This window comes from Maniola jurtina, chromosome 13, assembly GCF_905333055.1.
Source record: "Maniola jurtina chromosome 13, ilManJurt1.1, whole genome shotgun sequence".
Classification (NCBI taxonomy): domain Eukaryota; kingdom Metazoa; phylum Arthropoda; class Insecta; order Lepidoptera; family Nymphalidae; genus Maniola; species Maniola jurtina.
The window spans coordinates 7,131,471-7,152,057 of record NC_060041.1 but is presented as its reverse complement, the minus strand read 5'-3'; the positions used below and the strand labels follow the sequence as shown (position 1 = coordinate 7,152,057).

General features: G+C 38.9%; 3 protein-coding genes across 8 annotated transcripts; 1 reads left to right on the top strand and 2 right to left on the bottom strand.

Annotated features, from left to right (window-relative positions):
• The first annotated feature begins 214 nt into the window (after positions 1-214).
• On the top strand, positions 215-13,778 carry LOC123870803 (zinc finger protein 852-like). 5 transcript variants are annotated; one of them, XM_045914256.1, is made up of 14 exons: positions 215-284; positions 3,272-3,424; positions 3,914-4,081; positions 4,639-4,890; positions 5,340-5,615; positions 7,303-7,492; positions 8,300-8,477; positions 9,047-9,240; positions 9,937-10,286; positions 10,620-10,835; positions 11,267-11,338; positions 11,797-11,862; positions 12,159-12,242; positions 12,943-13,778. In XM_045914256.1, exons 1-14 carry the CDS (start codon positions 249-251, stop codon positions 13,063-13,065), a joined length of 2,358 nt encoding a protein of 785 aa, XP_045770212.1. In that variant the 5' UTR covers positions 215-248; the 3' UTR covers positions 13,066-13,778. The 5 variants fall into 5 exon arrangements, with proteins under 5 accessions (XP_045770212.1, XP_045770211.1, XP_045770209.1 ...); XM_045914255.1 differs by lacking the exon at positions 215-284 and adding an exon at positions 1,101-1,507 and having other exon boundaries at positions 10,641-10,835; XM_045914253.1 differs by lacking the exon at positions 215-284 and adding an exon at positions 1,101-1,507 and having other exon boundaries at positions 10,623-10,835.
• LOC123870813 (dnaJ homolog subfamily B member 13-like) lies at positions 5,807-7,250 on the bottom strand. The gene has a single exon (XM_045914267.1). The coding sequence runs from the start codon at positions 6,887-6,889 to the stop codon at positions 5,873-5,875; it is 1,017 nt and encodes a 338-aa protein (XP_045770223.1). The 5' UTR covers positions 6,890-7,250; the 3' UTR covers positions 5,807-5,872.
• Positions 13,779-14,108: 330 nt separating the features above from the next.
• LOC123870817 (cyclin-dependent kinase 1) lies at positions 14,109-20,587 on the bottom strand. Of its 2 annotated transcripts, XM_045914271.1 has the most exons (8): positions 20,470-20,585; positions 20,156-20,379; positions 19,204-19,348; positions 18,250-18,387; positions 17,303-17,412; positions 16,853-16,966; positions 16,020-16,122; positions 14,109-15,566 (listed from the first exon to the last, which is right to left on the bottom strand). In XM_045914271.1, the coding sequence occupies exons 2-8, from the start codon at positions 20,302-20,304 to the stop codon at positions 15,417-15,419; spliced, it is 909 nt and encodes a 302-aa protein (XP_045770227.1). In that variant the 5' UTR covers positions 20,305-20,379; positions 20,470-20,585; the 3' UTR covers positions 14,109-15,416. The 2 variants fall into 2 exon arrangements, with proteins under 2 accessions (XP_045770227.1, XP_045770226.1); XM_045914270.1 differs by having other exon boundaries at positions 20,156-20,587.

The window sequence follows — 20,587 nt, the reverse complement described above, 5'->3', positions numbered from 1 at the left end:
TTTTTTATCACTAAGATTTTACTATGGATCCGTTGGAAATAATAATTCTTAGTAAAAAAAGGGGGGTTGTCTCATACAATGCCAGCTATTGATTAGTGCAGATTTTATACGTGGCCGCAATTTTGGAAAAAAATAATTTATATTGACTTAACATATTTTATGCTATAAGTCAACTTTCGTATGAGTTATTCACACCCGATATAACTATTTTGATATTTCATACTTTTACTTGTTGCTTGACTTCATACATGCAGTCGTTCGTCAATCATTCAGCTAATTCAGCGGTAAGTAGACAGGTATTTCAGTTTTCAATTTGGCAGCTCCAATCGGCTCCTATTTAGAAAATAACTATTTCATCATTCATGATATATGTAGTAACTAACATGTACCTACAGTAACATAAGTAAATAGAATACTATCTAGCCGAAAGAAAGAAAGAAATGTCATCCTTCCTTTTTTGAAAGAACTTTTTTCATCATTTGTCAAAGTTCAAACAACCAGCTATCTCTTTTATCTCACCTCCTCGCAAGCGTAGAAGAAAAGAGATGGACGATAGTGGACTTTATGAATATCGATTGCACAATATTTTCATACAAAAAATAATGCACACTTTCCTTCTACCACCATGACTACCACACAGAATCTATGCCTGTTACGACTTACGAAGTGCACAAAAGTTTAATACCTAGGTACCTACTTGAATAAAAATAAAAAAAGTTCCTATTGTACAGATAAAATTTTACTACTTACAAATAAAATATAGCTTAATTTAGAAAACTGATAAATACGTATGTAGATGTCCCTTTTCCTCAAAAAACTGCACTCTTTCAAATATTTTGCATTTCACCTAACTTATTATAGACGACGCGGAAAATGAAACGATAAATAAAATCAATGTTTAATACCTACTCCATTAAATCTAATTCGCTGAAATGCGTAATATTTATGGTAATGTTACATATCGCTGGTATTATTGGATCTCTGCCGATTTTATTTTGAATTTGATAAAGTTTGTATTTTTACTCAAAATGTTATGTTTAGGTAGTTATATCTGTCTCGCTCTTACTTATGTGAATTGAATTCCCCTTCCCAATACGCCCGTCGCCTGTTCGCCAGCAGAAGTGACGACTGACGATTTCGTATAAAGCTATGTCTGTCTTTCTTGCGTACGTGTGTTTTACGTGGTTTCGCGGAAAATGAAGTTGTTTGTTAAATTGTGCGTTCACAAATGGTAATTTTGAGCCTCGACTTAAAATTAACAAACATAATATGCTAAATATGTGTTTTTAATAACATAAGATTAGTTTTAAAATATTATTTTAATGATTGCTGCATAACAAGGACAAAAACAGCTCGATAGCTGCCCTTCAAAATGGCTGCCGTAACTAAAACGCAGAAATATAATTTTGAGAAAATATGTCGCGCTTGTTTGCAAATAAAGAAGGACATGCGACCTTTATTTGAGCAGCTCACTGCGACGATGTTAATGGGAATATCAAAAGTGCAGGTGAGATGACATGTTGATAAAATTATTTTTGGATAGTGATGTGGTCTCTTTCTCACTCATAACTATGACCATAAGGCAGAAGTGATGGCATCCGTCGACCCATCGAGTCATCTTTGTTTAGAAGACGTCATGGGATAGTCATTAAAAAGATTTCGGGGGCTGCGTATTCTAGGAATTTCATTGTGAAATATCTTGCCATCCTTTTCTGTATCAAGGTTGTCTAATATCTAGCTATCCTTTTTTTTATCAAGGTTGTTTAACGTATGAGTAAATGAGATGGTCTGAAAAGTAACATTTTAGAATGCAGGAAAGTGGTTAAATGTCATACAATAAAAAACTGGCCAAGTGCGAGTCAGACTCACGCAACGAGGGTTCCGTACTCGGGTATTTTTCCAACATTTTGCACGATAAATCAAAAACTACTTTGCTTAAAAATAAATAAAAACCTGTTTTAGAACGTACAAGTAAAGCCCTTTCATATGATACCCCACTTGGTAACACATTTTAATATTTTTTTTCTGTGATGTAACTACAAATTCACGGTTTTCAGATTTATTCCTTTACTTGTGCTATAAGACCTGCCTACCTGCCCAATTTCATGATTGACATGAGTCACCGAGAAGTACCCTATGGTTTTCTTGACAGACACGTCACACGACGGACGGAGGGACGGGCGGACAGACAGACAGACAGACAGACAGACAGACAGACAACAAAGTGATCCTATAAGGGTTCAGTTTTTTCCTTTTGAGGTACGTAACCCTAAAAACCGGTCAAGGTCGAGTCCGGCCTCGCTCGTTTAAGGTTCCGCACATAATAATGAACATCATCTTTTGGGTGTATGAAATATGTATTTCTTTTCCAAGCTAGAACATCTCAATAAACAATGTAGGAAAATTTCAAAAATGTTCGTCTGTTTTGGTCACAACTTTTAAATACTATTCTTCGCTTGCTCGTAATTCAAAGGGGACCAACGTCAGAGGGGTTCAAGGTCTGAGTGGACCGAGGTGATAGAGGCTCAAGATCAGAGTTGACTAAGGTCAGATGGGAACAAGGTTAGTGGGGACCAAGGTCAGTAATATTCAAGGTCAAACGGGTTCAAAGTCTGAGGGACCAAGGTCAGAGATATTCAAGGTAAGGAGGGACAACATCAAAGGGATTCAAGGTCTGAAGGGACCAAGGTCAAAGAGTTTCAAATGACTTCATGATTGCACTCCATGTTTCAACTTCTACACTCTGATGATGCATGATACAGCACTCCTAAACTATAGTGATTCAGGCTACCAAGCATAGACTAGGTACATCTTTGACTTAGGGTCCCAACTCCTCAATCCTGATGCTGCAAGATACTGAACTAAGCCGTGGATAGTGGTCACTCCTATACCGTACAGATTCAGAAACTGTTCATGGTGACATAATATTGTAAATACCGAGCATAGGCTTCATTATCGAATACCTAGTCCCAACTCTTCAAATCCTGATGCTTCTCTCAATATTGTGCATATTATTAACTCATAAGTTGTACTTCTACGACATGACATAGGTTCGTACAGTGACCGGTAAACAACTTGAGCTTTAACGCGATTGGTTGGCGAGTGGCGGGTGCACGTGATTGGTCGACCAGTCGGCGCGGGTGAACGCGATTGGTTGATACGTCGAGTTCCGCTTGCCAGATTCACCAACTTTCTCCCATTACACCTATTCAGGTCCAACTTGTTCGCCGGGCACTATAATATGTACTCTTTGTTTTCGTTTCTCTTCTAGGTAGCAGTCGGCGATGGTTTGCCGTCCCAGCTGTGCCTGCAATGCGTGCACCAGATCTCTCGCTGCCACGCTTTCAAGACATTAGTGGAGAGAAATGATGCCACACTTCGCGAACAGGCGAAGGCAATGGCCGAAGAGGCCTTGAATATGGAGGTAAAGTACTTACTGACACTTTTATAAGTTACACCATGTGACCTGCGCGATCAGCCAGTTATAACGCGCGGCCGTCCTCTATTGGCGTAGCCGTAGCAATTATTTGTCTTCTATGTTTTGTAACTTTGAGCAAGGTGTCGTGCTCAGTCGTGAGTCAGCGGCTCATTACTGAGCACGGGTTTAGAAGACAAAGGTTTGGCTATAGTCCACCACGCTGGCCGAGTGCGGATTGGCAAACTTCACACTCCTTTGAGGACATTATGGGAAACTCTAAGACATGCATGTTTCCTAGAGATGTTTTTCCTTCACTGTTAAAGCAAATGATGTTTAAAATTTAACTCCAAAAAGTTAAGTGTGAGCCGAACCGAACCCCCGACCCCCCGAATAGAAGGCCGACATCTTAACCACTAGGCTATTAACATGGGCCTTGGGGGTACTAACATTTTAATTGAACTTACCTACTTACAGTTTTGTTTTCATTTTTCTCAGAAAGACAAAAACTTACATTCAGTGTACAGAGCAATCCAATTTATTGAGGTTCCCACTTTGAGCAGTAACAGTACAAGCCAACTCCTAGATGGATTCTTCACGGATAACACATCGGATCAACCTCTCACGCAAGAAATACTGCAGAAAGATGATTTTGATGTTGATAAGGTAATGTATATAATTTTAGAGGTACATGAACACAAAAGAATCCATTAATGTTAATTAAAACTTACGGTCCTTACCGATCCGAATCCAAAAAAAAACTTCTAAACTCGTACTCGTTGTACGAGTATTAAATATTAACCGTATTTTTTCAAATTTGGTTCAGACTCTGTTTAAGACCATGTTCAAGACACAGTGCTCTATCACACCCTTAGGTATTTAGGTGGGCAAGCAGAACTATCAATTCATCACACTTAGCTAAACACTAGAAATCGAAGATAAAGAAAATTATTTTCTTCATTCCTAAAGTAGGGTTGAGAGTTGGGACCACTCCTGAATTCAATTTTGCCCCAGAAATGTTGACATTTTGCCATTGCTGCAAAAGATCGCTTCTTAGCCGTCTGTACAGTTTTCTCACTTTTATGTTTTTTTTTAAATTACTGTGTAGTAGGTAGGTGTATAACAAATTGTATCTTCATTTCAATATTATTTTGTACACTCGTCTCTTATATTTTCGTGGCTTTCCGAACCAAATCCGCTTGAAAATCAAATTTTAATTTTAGATGAATCCCAACACAGAAAACGCACGAAAGACCGATGAAGGAGGACTCAACTCGGATGACGAGAATCTGCTACAAATGGTGGTCTTTCAAGCGACGTCATCCGTGTCGCCCGGACGCCACGTGTGCAACCTTTGCCATAAGGAATTCAAGCATGCAAGGTGGCTGAAACTGCATATGCGCTCCCATTCCAACTGGATTAAGGCGAACTGCAAGAAACCACCTAAATGTCCGATTTGCGAAAGAACTTTTAAGGTACGTTTCTTTTAAAATTTTCAATTTTAGCAAATTAGAATACCTATTCTTCCAAACCTTCGGATTCGGCCAAAATGGGCCGAAATATTGGCCGAAGTCACAAATTACTAGTTAGGATAGTAAGCGCTGAAATTGAACGGCTGAACGTGAATAAGATAACGAAAGCGCGAAAACGCTATAGAAGAGACGCAGCGTAGAGCGTTTTAGCCAATCTTGAACTGAATCTCTTAGTGTTAATAAACCGTCGCTCGGCTATGATTAGAAATCGATTTCGGTTGCACTAGCACAATTTTACGATCTACGGGGGCACTAAAGACTTCAAGGTGAGAATAAATCGTGGAGATTAGTTGTAATGACATCTAACAGGTATAATAGTGAAAAAATGTTGATAAAATGCCTTCAAATGTTAATCTTTCAAGATCTGCTTGAGAATACATTTGTAATTTTAGGGACCCGGTATGCTGAAGATGCATATGCGTACCCACGAACAGCGTCCACCGAAACAACCTACGTGCTCAGTATGCCAACGCACGTTTCCGACAAAAACCCTGCTCTACCGACACCGGCAGACACATTTCGAACAAAAGACCCACCAGTGTACGGTGTGCGAGAAAAGGTTCTTTAGCGGATACGCGCTGAGATCGCACATGGCGCGACACAGGGGCGAAAGACCGTATGTGTGCGCTATTTGCTCCAAGAGCTTCTACAACCCCACTGACTTAAAGGTGAGTTGGTATATCATCATCATCATAATCATTTGGAGCCTCAATAGCTCAACGGTTGAGGAGCAAACTGAATTCCGAAAGGTCGGCAGTTCAAACCCCACCCGTTCATTATTGTCGTACCTACTCCTAGCTTTACGCTTAGTTGGAGGGGAAAGGGGATTATTAGTCATGATTAGCATGGTTAAAAAAAGTTTATCTGAAATAATATATTTAATATGGCGCTAAAAAGAATCACAAATTATGGGGTGATTTTTCATTCAGTTATAAATAGAAGACGTCGACAAAGTTCCGCAAGGTAACTTTTCAAACCTTTCATCTTCTTCATCTTTTACCCTAAAGGCTGATTCAAAAGCTTTTTTGGTTCGTTTCGATAAATATATTGGAAAGGTTATATTGAACCTTATAATGAGGTTCCCTTTTGCCCTTTTCGGACACGCTGGTACCGGGAGGCCTTCATCTTCAACCACATGTTCATAAGTCGGCGTGATTACATCAGTTATTTTAATTCGCATAGTTCTACCATCTATAGTTGTGAATGCTACTGTTATACCACATAAAGCCTCTTGCAAGGTAACAGTTCGAATCATTACGAGATCGCTAAATCCTGACCTCACAAAGTTTTCGTGTGGTCTGTCCTCAGTTATAAATATAACATCGGCCGGTATTCTGGTAGGGCCTTGGTCACCTTCTTCTTTAAACTTGATTTCGGTGTTCTGATAAATCCCAGGTTTGATAGGTATAGACAGCACTTTCTCTCGTAGCTTTAGCTCCGAACAAGTCTCGTCGGTAAAAACTAAACGCTGAATTTTCATCTTCTTCAAACATCCTTTGTAAACTTCTTCGAGCGTTAAGGCAAGAGGTCGAATAATCGTTGGATCCTTTTCTTTGTAGCCTTTTCCTAGAGGGGATTCGAACATCGGTAGTGGGTTCTCGTAGTAATCCAATAGATCGGCGTATGGGTTTTTGGTTCCAAAAAACTCGTGATAAGTTCTCAATGGATCACCGTGATATGTATAGGGCTGAATATATTCTTGAGGTCCCGGAACCCCACGTTTTAGTCCTTCTTCGCCATACTGGTCGTATACTGCTCGGTTCTTGTTGTCGACTAGAACTTCGTAGGCTTCAGCGATCAGGGCGAAAATTCTTTTCATAGCCTCATCATCGTTGAATCTTTCAGGGTTGTACTTGAGTGCGAGTCGACGGTATGCCTTTTTTATTTCAATCTGGTCGCAAGAACGTTTGACACCTAATATTCCATAATAATCAAACCCCATTTTTTTACTTTGTCTTTAATGGTCTTTAAATAATAATTTTGAATTGATGAGATGCAAGCAAGATATTGATGTTCTGTCAAATAACTGTCAAATCCTTTCATTTCTAAATTCTGACATAGGTACCTAACCATGTAAATTACGGTCTCACAAAATTTTCAGCCAACTTGTCTTGTTATGATAAAGTAGGTTTTATTGATCGATTGAACTCATAATTACCTAGTCTTGAGAATTCATGGAATACACCATAGGTAATTATTCTGGCTTATTTATGGCTCAAAGAATGATTGAGCTTTAGCAGGGTTCCAGCAGGCAGACACATACCTACACATACACACCCGCAAAAACACATAGTTACTTTATTGCCTACTATGTTCCAACTTGTTTTGTAATCAATTAAAATTCTAATATTTTAGGTTCATTTTCGTTTGCACACTGGAGAAAAACCGCTAAAATGTTCTGAATGTAACAAAACCTTCCGCCGCCACTCGACACTGTGCCAGCATATGAAGAAACACCGCGGCATAAAGAACCACGTTTGCAACATGTGCAACAAGGCATTTTATGAAGTTTCCAAGCTGAATGCTCATATGAGAGTTCATACAGGTATAAATTATAATTTTTCCTTTCTACCGCCAATTGAAAGTTATCATGCTTTCTATTCCTAAATTAATAAGTAATTCATAACAAATAGTATTTTAGGGCTCAAACTCAATCTTGACTCACTGACCCACCGCAACGGGAATCAATCAGGCCGTCTTATATAACTAACTAAACTTATCTTGAGTCTTTTATAACTTATTCAAAACCAATTGTATCCAATCTGCTCAACCTGGCACATTATGGACTAATCAGAAACTATGTGCATAGCACATAGCTACTGCAACCGCTCCAATAGTGGAGATCTTCGCGTCCTATCATAGGCCACTTCATCACTTCCTATTAGGTGTGATGGTGATGAAGCGTGCGCCTATATAATAAATAAATAAAATAATCTAAACACTTCTGATAAGCAGTGGGTTTGTCGATACGCGTGCACTATTTATTGTGTTACCTAGGTGGGTAAACATCACACTAATATTATAAAAGCGAAAGTTTGTATGTGTGTATGTTACACGCACACACACACACACATACAAACTCTTACTACTGTACTCTGTTACTCTTTCACGCAATAACTACTGAATGGATTTGGCTGAAATTTGGAATGGAGATAGATAATATCCTGGATTAGCACATAGGCTACTTTTTATCCCGGAAAATCAAAGAGTTCCTATGGTATTTTAACAAACCGAAATCCACGCGGGCGAAGCCGCGGGCATCTTCTATTAGGAGATAAAATATAAATGCAGCTTTGAACTGATACTTTAAGCCAATTTTATAAGTACTAAAAATAATCCCCGTTTGTGTCAGGCGAACGTCCGTTTGAGTGCCAGTTCTGCGAGCGCAAGTTCGCGCAGCAGTCCGCGCTGATCTACCACCGGCGCACGCACACGGGCGAGAAGCCGTACGCGTGCAAGGCGTGCACTGCGCGCTTCACCACCTCCTCCGCCAGGAACAACCATATGCTCACCCACACCGGACACAAGAAGTGAGTAATTATTAAATACATATCAAAAATTGCAAAACCGGCAGGATTTGAACCTGCGTCTTCTGGGTTCGCGCCCAACGCTCTGACCACTAAGCCACAGTATCGCTTACTGCTAGTGAGTGAAATGTACGTTCACTCAGTACTGAAGCGACTGTTAATGCCGCCTAGTAGTGTAATGTCTTGAAGTGTAGGTAAAAACACCATAAAAATATTAAAAATAAAAGAAGTGAGTACTTGGCAGAATACAAGAGTGTAGAGACGTGATGGTCAACTGAATAGCACAACAGTAACCATCCAATTGACTCATTTCGTCCAGTAGTCGGCGCTGTGAAACTGCATGGCCGACTTTTTGCTGATAACTCATAGGTCGTCATCGGTGCCGAAACCCAGGATATTTTATGCGTGAGTTTGTCTGACAATTCCTACGGCCCTGCAATTAAAGCCAAAAGAAATACTTCATGCACTCAATTAACGGAGACTGGATAGACCAATCATGTGGCGTAACATAATTTATTATAGGTACTATTGCCACAAAAGACTAACCGCTAACCGTGGCTATTTTCTTGCAGATTCATGTGCCCAATTTGCTTCAAAGGTTGCACATCCCGCGCGGAACTGCGCGTGCATTCAAGCAAACACACGGGCGAGAAACTGTTTGGTTGTGAACTATGCCCGCAACGGTTCAGCTCGGCATCGTACCTTGCAGTGCACAGGCGCTCTCATACCGGAGAAAAGAAGTACATGTGTGACGTTTGTGGGAAGGGTGAGTAGTACTTTTCTGAGTACCACTGAAATGAATATAAACAAGTACGCTAGAAGACAAGTGCCGCACAAAATGTCAGTTATTTTTGTGCCGATTCAACGCTCCCCGTCGGGCGTATTTCGTATTAAAATTTACATTTTGTATCAAATTATCTTCGCGTTCACTCTATGTTGGCTGTGTTTCAGTATTAACATTTAATTCCAAGTACGTTCACTGCTGCTATCAGCGCCAAAATGACAAAAATCAAGATCCTTCAAAAGGTTGACAATTTGACAGTCACCGAACACTCAAGTTTGTTGTGGGCTTCTTCTTAAACCAGGGCGCGTTTAGAACCCCCGTGGCTTTTGTTACATTATTATCACCATTACATCAATCACTACCTCACTACGCATATCATAAATGGGAAAGTGTGTTTGTTAGCTGGTTTGTCTTTCAATCAAGCTGCAACGGAGCAACGCATCGACGCGATTTTTTTGCATGGATGTAATTATAGAGATGGAGAGTGGTAGTATAAGCTATTTTTATCCCGAAAAATGAAAGAGTTTCAACGGGAGTTTAAAAAACTAAAACCACGCGGACGAAGTCTCGGTCACGGACAAATTTAAATCTACACATTTTTAACACAGTTAAAAAATCTACCTATCTACTTATTTTGTATAAAAACCGGTTTTGACTTTGACTTAATTTCATTAACAGGCTTTATAGAAAGCAGCGCATACAAGAAACACTTAAAGACGCACGCATCAGACAAAAAAGATAACGACGATTCAACAAACGACAACACGGAGGCTAACTTCGACAGCGAAGCGACACAGATGCTAGAAAAGAACGATCCAAAAGCGGATAAAAACGACGAAAGTCAGGACGCAGAAGACGAAAAAGATAATACAGCTGTACAAGTACAGGAAAGTGGGCAAAAGAAGTTCAAATGCGGTCTCTGTGTGAAGAGTTACACATACTTGCACAGCCTGAAGAAACACATGCTGAGCCACGTGCAGATGTGTGTGTTCAGTCCCGACGGCTCGGAGAAGTTGTACGCTTTTAAAGTGAGTAGAGCACACATCGGGTGACTATAATCTCCTCTTTTTTCTATCTCTTTCTCTACCTATATCTGTAAAAAGATTGGAAGTTAGAATGCCGACTGAAGTGAAAACTTGAAACTATGAAATAACAGAAGGGGGTTTTTTTATATTTTCAAATTAATTGTACCAAAAATTTAAAAACATAAAAACAATAGATACGAATATATAATATCGAATGCGCATATCAAACGCGCACCACATAATTAAAGCGCGCCTAAAGAAGTTTTTACTTCAAATCACAATACATACCTGCTACTAAGTACAATCTGCATTTACTACAATGAAACATATTTTTAGCAACAACAACAAGAGCTTCAGCAACAACAACAGCAGCAGCAGCAGCAGCAACAACAACAACAGCAGCAGCAGCAGCAGCAGCAACAACAGCAGCAGCAATTGCAAGTGCAGCCGCAGGTGCAGCAACTGCAGCAGCAGGTGCTGCAGGTGGGCAGCATGCAGCAGCTCGCCGTGCCCATACACGCGCAGCATGGCATCACTGTTTCAGGAGTACAGGTACCAACATTCTACCTATACATCTATACTTAAGTAACATTATAAAGATAGAAGATTTGTTTCTTTGTAATTGTATTCTTTGTAAGCTGAGGGACTCCAAGTGCCACACTGTTGCAAGACTAGTCTCCGATAGAAGCCGATGGAAGCAATTAATCCGCACGAGGTTGCAATAACATCAGGACCACGATCTTAGGAAATGAAGGAACGACTAGAGAGAGAGAATCGATAAGCTCAAACTATTGAATCACCATTAAAACTCTTTCTATCTCGACCTTGCTTCTTGCTTGCTTCATTTACATAGATAGATATAATGAAGACATAATGCAGTAATACATATTATTATAAATGGAATTTTATCCATAAGTAGGTACACTTAATTTTTAGCTACCCTTAAAAATGTAGGTACAAAGTTTTTTTTTTTTTAATTTCAGGGACAACAATATCCATCAGTATCATCAATACAATCGCTGCAGCTACAACAGACGCATCAACACATCAATACGGTAATTGATATTATAAGTTAGCAAGGAAAGAATCAAGATCTTAATATTTGAAAACCATCTCTACCTATCCATATTTCCATACTGATATTATAAATGGGAACGTCTGTCTGTCTGTCTGCTAGCTTTTCACCGCCCAACAGCCGGTTTTGATACAGGGTACAGACTTAGCTTACATCCCGGGGACTATAGGCTACTTTTTATCCGGAAAATCAAAGAGTTCCCACGGTATTCTTAAATGCACATCCGTTTAATTGATTTATATGAAATTCGGTACAGAGATAGCTTGCGTTTCGGAAAGTTTCTATCCCGAAAAAGCAGAGTTCACATGGGATTTAAAAAAAAAACTAAATCTACGCGGGCCAAGTTGTGGTCGTAAGCTAGGCTCAATAAATAAGTCGTCCACATTTGCTGCTTTTATACCTCGTTGCAACATGTCTAACTTCCTATATTGTGATCAGCAGCAGCCGCAACTGCAGGTGCAGACGATACAGATACACCCTCAGCACCAGCCCATACAAATACATGTAAGTATTTAGACTCTTTTTTTTTATTCAGATACAAGTTGACCCTTGACTGCTATCGCACTCGATGGTAAGTGATGATGCAGTCTAAGATGGAAGCGGGCTAACCTGGAAGGGGTATCCCAGTTTTTTATTGAACCTACGCAACACTAGAACTCTTGGCGACATGGCTTTGCCGTCACCTTTCGCTTCTATTGTCGAAAACCGTATGAAAATTCGGACAATCGTTTCTGAGATTAGCCAGAACAAACACGAACTCAGCGCGGTGGGGATCTGTATAATAAAACTGTGTTTCTCAGGCGGTGGGGATGCAGCAAGTTCAACAGGAACAGCTCCATGTGGCTACGTCGTCTTGCCAGACCATGTTGCCCAACATACTGCAGGTACCTTTCTACAAAGTATACCCTATCCACGGAGAGAAGTTAGAATAGGGCTCTCTCTGTTACGTAACCCATACAAATGACAAAGACAATAAAATCAGTAGGCGTTTACCATTTTGAGTGAGCAGCCAATCACAAATGAATCTGTTTTCGATTGAATTGAATTTCGAATGTTTTTTCAAAACATAGGCTTTCTAATAGACGGAAAACATAGGTCCGTTTGTGTCATTGTCTTTCGTTAGTTGTTGGTCCGTCTTTGTCATTGGTATGGGATTAAGTTATAGAGGGCCCTATACTAACTTCTCTCCGTGGAAAGAGTATAATACAAGTATCAATCTCTTTTAACAACATCAACATTAACATTTTTTCAAAAAATAACTTCTTTCTTACATTTCTTCCCCTATACTTGTCGTTTAGTTGCAGATAGTATGCGTGTCTTGGCAGACTCCTGACCAGGGTTAGCCTTGTTTTAAACAAAGAATTGATTTTGTCCACCCCTGCTGCCAATAGCCAATAGTGAGCGAGTGCCAACCAATCCGAGACGATTGCGATCGTTATTGTAGCTGTTATTCTACCGCAATCGAGCCGCTGTACTCCGGGCAATGCATTGTTGCTACAAGAAATATACATTCAGCCAATCACAATGGAGATTGTAATAAATAAGCACTGGCGCCTATGTAAAGTAACAAAACTTGTGTTACAGTTGCAGCCGGGCGCAGTGGTGTCGGGGCTGGGGCAGGTGGGCACGGAGCTGGGCGGCGTGCACCGCATCATCCTGCAGCAGCCCACGGCGACCCACCCCGCGCTCTACACCATACACCACTAGCTCCTAGGAACTGCACACATCTCCTAACTGTAACTATTCAGCAAAAGGTTCTTATGAGATGCTCGTAATTAAAAAATTCGTTATTATCTTTGACTATTATTTTATTAAGTGTGAAATGAAATATTATGTATTGTAACCTACAGGGCAAAAGTTAAAAAAGTTTGTTCCTGCAATTGACCCACTTTTGTAATAAATTAATTAAATTTAATTATAATATTTGTAATAAATTAATTAGTATATGTATTTAATTATAATTAATTTATTACAAAAGTGGATTTATTTCCCGAGTGTATGAACAAATTCTAGTTTAGAGATTATGTTCAACAGAATTAGTCACATTGGAAATATTGGGTAGGTATTCATTTTTGAAACCATTTCTAATACTTTCTTAAGGGGCATGAGACGGGCCTGCCCGCGAAATTCAAATTTATGTTGGTTTTTCGCATTTTTAAACTAATACGACAACGTAGGCTTATGGCATTTTCAATAGCGACAGTGGCAGTATCATCCTCACATGTTTATATAAAAATCTTTACTTGAAAGGATCCAGGTTAAGAAATTAGCTGTAGTATCGACTTATTCTGACACATTAGTCGATACTAGAGCTAATTTCTTAAACTGGAATTGGTAGACATTTGCACTGTTGTAAAAAGTTTAAATACAAGAAATCCTTGTTCATCAACTTTACTATGATGAAATAAATATCTTTTATACTGGTTTGTTTCATTCACGAGAATAAAACTACTCTTAATTATGTATTCTTTTTAATTAATTACTTATAATATTACGAAAAACATAATCAATTAATGGAATAAATCAAATTAAAATTAAACTAAATGTCAATTGTAATAGTCATGCTGAAACAATAATACAAATAAGAGAATCTTTTCAGTCTAGTTTTTTAAGTCTTGCTCTAACATAGTGTTTTATATCCTCTTTCAACTTTTCTTTTTATGTTGTGTTTAAATATGAGGACACTATTCGAGTAAATACAAGATAAAGTTGAAAACTAAAGCCTGACTACAATCGTCTTAAATATAGTAGTGTAAAATATAGCCTGTCGCCCGGACCTTTGCGACGAATCAATTGACACATCATTCACCAAAATCGACCCAGTAGTTTAGGCGCTACGGTGGAACACACAGACTCTGGATACACACAAACATAGACTGTTAAAATCATAACCCTTCCTTTTGGCTTTGCTGCAGTCGGGTAAAAATGTCTCAATTGATTAAGATCACATTTTATTTTACACATTAATTAATTAAAATAATCAATAATTATTTTATCACCAAAATGAACATCAAGGACACTGGAAGATACAAACCAAAGTGCCATACAAAATGACCATTATTTTTTCCTTTGTTCGCATATGGTGAAAGATTTTTAAAATGACAGAGTACACATATTATGATAAAATTATTCAATTATAATTTATTTAAAAAGAGCCATCCTTGTTTCACTTTTATAAATACCAGATCTGATGCAGTGCAATCTGCAGTCAGGTTGTTGAAAACTTTTTAATAATAACATTCAGTTTTATTTACTTAAATATGGTTGAAACTAGTATTATAATAGTGAAAACATATGGAGACTCAAAGGACTCGCGCTACTTTGAGCCTGAGTCGTAAAAGCACAGTGTGTAGCAGTCTTGACATAGTGTGAAATGAGGTAGTTTTGTCTTTGTAATTAACCTGCACGCTTTTATTTCTCAAACACACTACACTGCACTCTTTGTAAGATATGAGCTGAGATCTAATAATTTTTTGAAGTATTTTTTTGGAACTAGCATTAGTTATAAGGGCACAGTGTGGGGCAGTCTTGGCACAGTGTGAGACAGCCTTATCACAGTGTGTGGCACAGTGTAAAGGTAACTGCATACGTAACGTGATTTTTCTCGTCCCGGACGGGATGGGAGGATTTTTTGTACTACTATTGGACAACTGGAACGTCCCGTCCTTTTCGTTTTCTAGTTATCTAATAGTAGTTTGAGAAACCCTCCCGTCCCGTCCGGGACGAGATAAACACGTTACGTATGCAGTGACCTTAAAGCAGTTTTGGCACAGTGTTACAGTGTGAGACAGCCTTATCAGTGTGAGACAGCCTTTACACAGTGTGAGACAGCTTTTACACAGTGTGAGACAGCCTTCACAGTGTAAGGCAGTCTTGGCACAGTGTGAAGCTGACTACCCAAAGTGTCGACGAGGCGTCTCGACCACAGCACTGCGGTGGACACATAACACAATAACAGCACACTACACTCGGAAAGTATGATCATTTTAGTTGTAACTAGCATTGGTTGTAAGGGCACAGCACGAGGCAGTCTTGGCACGGTGGGCGCCTCATCGCAGTCAGTGCGAGTGCGAGCCGAGGCCGGGCGGCAGCTTGACGTCGGCGAAGTAACCGTGCTGGGGCACGTCGCGCGCGCTGATGCGGCACATGGGGTCGTACACCAGCATCTTCTGCAGAAGGTCCACGCCCCTCTCTTCCAGATTTTGCACCTATAACACATATGAATACTTGATATTACCTTTCAGGTACAAAATGCTTTTTTTTATTCAGATAAAAGTTAGCCCTTAACTGCAATCTCACCAGCAGCAGTGATGAAATTACTGTTGTTAGTCAGCTTTTAATTTGACCTACATTTTAATCGCAAAACAAAAAATCCAATCTAAAGTTGCAACATGGAGGTTTGCGCAAGTCATAGACTAAGATTGAAATTTATAGGGCGCGCTTTGACTTGTGTTTCAGTTAAAACGAGACAGATTTATGCCAGCGGTATAACGCTGTCTCGTTTTAACAGTATGTTAAGTCTGAGCAAAGTCAGAGTGCGTATAGATCGCAGCCTAAGGATTAAATACACAAGCCCAGTTGAGATCTATTTTTGTACAATGCACAGTCATACGCCTCGCGTTCACGGTTGTATTATTTAGTTTCTGCGCACTATAACTTACATGATTATGCAAATTTAAAGTGGTCCAGTTAGGGAATGTGGGCTTGTAGTCGGGAAGAGAGGAGACTCCCGGCCAGATCTCTTCAGTAGGGGTTCTCAGCATCCTGGAACGACAAATGACATATTAAAACTTTTTGAATTCACAACTACAACTAACCCTAACACTAGAAAACGTAAATGGTGTGAAGTCAAGTATTTTTAATAACAACTTAAGCTTTATGTACTTTGATATATTATGATTGTAAAATGTAATTGGTCATCATCATATAATTGATCATCATCCCTTCGCCGGCCTACTACTGTGCACGGTTCTCCTTTTAGAAAGTGTAGGGTATACTGAAAATAAAACAGGGACTCGAGAAGACGCATGAAGCGCCCGTACGCTACCGCCGTTATCACTACCCATATAATAAATAAGAAAGTGTGTTTGTTTGTCCTTTCAATCACGCCGCAACGGAGCAACGGATTGATCTCATTTTATACATGGATATAGTTAGAGACCTCCAGAGTGACATAGGCTACTGTTTGTCCCGGAAAATCAAGGATGATTTTTGAAAATCTACGCAGATTAAGTCGCAGGCATCAGCTAGTAAGTAAATAAAGCTTAAGATTTGTTATCAAGAATCCACGCCACTGCTCCACTTCTGTCGGTGAGCATTGCGCTTAAGAAGCTGCTCTTTTGGTGACACCTATGCAATTGCTAAATTCCCATCAAGATTAGAATGGTAGTGGTTTGACGAAAACCAGCCTAGCTGTTTTAAAAAACCAGATCCTGTAACACTACTCACTGAAGAAATTGCCAGAATGTTTAAACTTCAGACATTAAATATCTACCTGAATATGCGAAACAGTTGATCAATTTCTGAATCTCCTTGGAATAGTGGCTTCTTAGAAGACATCTCAGCGAATATGCACCCAATCGCCCAGATGTCAACTGGACAGGAGTAGCTGTAATAATTTTTATACCTATGTAATTTATGTAATAAAAAAATAGCGATTTTGATTTTAATATTTAACATCCATACTAATATTATAAATGCGAAAGTGTGTCTTTAGCCGATTAATTATGAGAAAATTTGGTACAGAGATAACTTGCACTTGGAGAGTGACTTAAGCTACTTTTTATCTCAGAAAATCAAAGAGTTCCCATGGAATTTTCAGAAAGATTCATTCGCAGGCATCATCTACATAGTAACAATATGTATTGTGATTGCAATATAATCTTCTATTATATAATACAAAATTCAATTCTTAAAATTGTGTAAATGTCATGTAAGAATTTACCGTTGACTCCCTAGAAGGACTTCTGGGGCCCGATACCAAAGTGTAACCACTTCATGGGTGTAGACCCTCACTGGCACACCAAATGCACGGCCAAGGCCAAAGTCTGCCACCTGAGTACAAATTATTAATAAATAAACAGACTTATCTATGTACAGATTTCAAACTGGCATAGTAAAAATCATTAAAAGAAAATATTTTTCTAATAAGGATATTTGGCAAAACAATCTTCAATTAACAATAATCAACAATAGAAACATACTAATTATAACATGCACAATATGATGTGTTTATAGTATTTCCTATGATTAACAAACTTGTCTGCAGTCCCTATCACTTCACTTACCTTTACACAAATTTTCTATTATGCTCTCTCTAAAACTTTTATAAATAGTTTACTCCATAATGTGTCAAATAAGCTGGAGCTGCTTCTGTTCCTGGTGTCAATCAGTATTGGACTCTTGCCCAATCCTGATCCCACTACTGCTACTGTTTTACAGTTCTTACTGAAAACAGTGGCGATCACAATAGATACAGCGTCTGAAGAGCCCTGCATATTTGCCAAATCAGCAAGACGAGAAGAATGTGTCAAATAGAGTGAGTATAATGGTTGTTAATATCACACTAATATTATAAAGGAGAAAGTTTGTATGTGTGTGTGTGTGTGTGTGTGTGCGTGCGTGCGTGCGTGCGTGCGTGCGTGCGTGCGTGCGTGCGTGCGTGCGTGCGTGCGTGCGTGCGTGTGTGTGTTTGTTACTCCTTCACGCAAAAACTACCAGACGGATTGGGCTGAAATTTAGAATGGAGATAGATTATATACCCTGGATTAGCACATAGGCTACTTTTTATCCCGGAAAATCAAAGAGTTCCCACGGGAATTTTAAAAAACCTACATCCACGCGAACGAAGTCACAGGTATCAGCTAGTAGCAAATAAAAGTGTGTGTTCACCTTAATAATTCCAGAAGACTTATCAATGAGTAAGTTCTGTGGTTTCAAGTCGCGGTGCAGGATGCGGCGCTTGTGGCAGTACAAGATGGCGCTGTTAATCTGATACAGGTAGCTCTTCACTAAGCTGGGCTCCATGAACTGAAAATATTACAATCTTCTTATGTGAAAAACCGGCCAAGGCAGAGTCAGACTCGCGCACTGAGGGTTGCGTACTCTGGTATTTTTTCTGACATTTTGCACTATAAATCAAAAACTATTATGCTTAAAAATAAATAAAAATCTGTTTTAGAATACACAAGTATAGCCCTTTCATATGATACCCCACTTGGTATAGTTATCTTACTTTGATTTATTATTTTTCTTCTTATTTTTTTTCTATTCATGTAACCATGAATTCACAGGTTTCAGATTTATTCCTTTACTTGTGCTATAAGACCTACCTACTTGCCAAATTTCATGATTCTAGGTCAACGGGAAGTACCCTATAGGTTTTCTTGACCGACTTGATGGACGGACGTAGAGACAGACAGACAGACAGAAAAAAGTGATCTTATAAGGGTTCCGTTTTTTCTTTTGAGGTACAGAACCCTAAAAATTAAAGTTAGTGTGGGTACATTCTATGTGTTCTCATGTCCTATACCAGTGCATATTGATTGTTCATCCTGTACCAGTGTGTACATCATAACTGGCAACATGTTTATCTCAAACTTTTGACAAATACTTAGTAAAATTTCATACTCTGCAATATCACAGTTAAAGAGTTACCTAGCTGTGACTCAAAATTTAAAAACCACATTCAGAAGCAAGCTAGCTACACCTACACTGACAGGTATATACAATCAAAAGTTTTTCCTTCATCCTTTTTTTTAAATAGATAGATTTTTTTAAATTGAGATAGTACCAGTTGTCAGTTCACAGTCGATATACTGAGGTGCTAAATAAACAAATTCATACCTTGCCTGAACCAAGAGAGTCCATGTATTTCTTCAAATCCATAGAAAGGAATTCAAAAATGAGGTAAAGACGAGCCTCTTCCATCAACACATCTTCTAATTTTACAATGTTTGGGTGATCCAATTCTTTCAGCAATGAGATCTCGCTGCAAACACAGAATTCCAAACTATGATGATGATATAAGAGCTTAAACACATAGCTGAAAACAGCAGTGATAGCCTAGTAGTTAAGGCATTGGCCTCCTATTCGGGAGAATTTTTGGAGTTATGTGCGTTTTAAGCAATAAGTACCAATCATGATCATGGTCAACACATCGCCCTCACTACTGAGCACAGGTCTCCTCTAAGAATAAGAAAGGTAGTCCACCACTCTGTCCAAGTGTGAATTATGGAGATCTCCCAGACACGCAGGTTTCCTCATGATGTATTCCTTCACCATTTACAAAATATATAATATGATTGCTTAAAACAGGTCTCTCTAACAATGAGGGTTTAGCAGTAGTCTAACACTCTGACCAAGTGTGAATTATGGAGATCTCCCAGACATGCAGGTTTCTTCACGATGTATTCCTTCAACATTTACTCTTGTATATAATATGATCACTCACACACATATAAGTTAAAAGTGTGTAGACCAATCTGAAGTTGCAACCTGGTTGTTTGTGCAGACTAAAGATTAAATACACAAGTTATTATTACCCTGCAAGCCACTTTCTTAGTTGAAAAAATTTAGGTTAAGCTCTTTTAATCAAACAGTGTCCAAGAAACCTCCTACTACTATGTAATTAAAGTAAAAGGGCGAAGACTCGTAACAATGGATCTATCATTTAATTCTAACCATACTACCTAACTTATAAGTGAGGTTATGCATAGAATACATCAAGTTTATGTGGTTTACAAAAGCATAATATCAACAATAACAATAAGATTGTGGTGATGCAGAATTTACGTACCGTATAGCAGTTGACGGTATTCCTTCGTCTTCAGAATCCAACCTGATTTTTTTCATGGCAACAAACTGCCCAGTTTGTTTGTTTTTACCCTTGTACACCACTCCATACGTCCCTTCCCCAATTTTTTCAATTTTGACGAAGTCGTCCATCGTGTAGGGCGGAATTTTGCTTGATTTGGCAGACGTTTTTAAATAAACTTCGGATTACCACGCATACGGGGTTTGCTGTTAATCGGAAAAACCTTGATTATTTTAACTGTATTCAAGGTTAACTTAAGATAAACCAGAGCAGAATATCACGAGTTTTTCAGATACACCCAAAATGCAATACAATTTACAAATTAGCGATTTATAATGCAATTACAGTGCAATAATTAGCAACGAATTCAACCGACTTTTTCAAATTGCTCAAAGCTCAAAAAAATTGCTATCT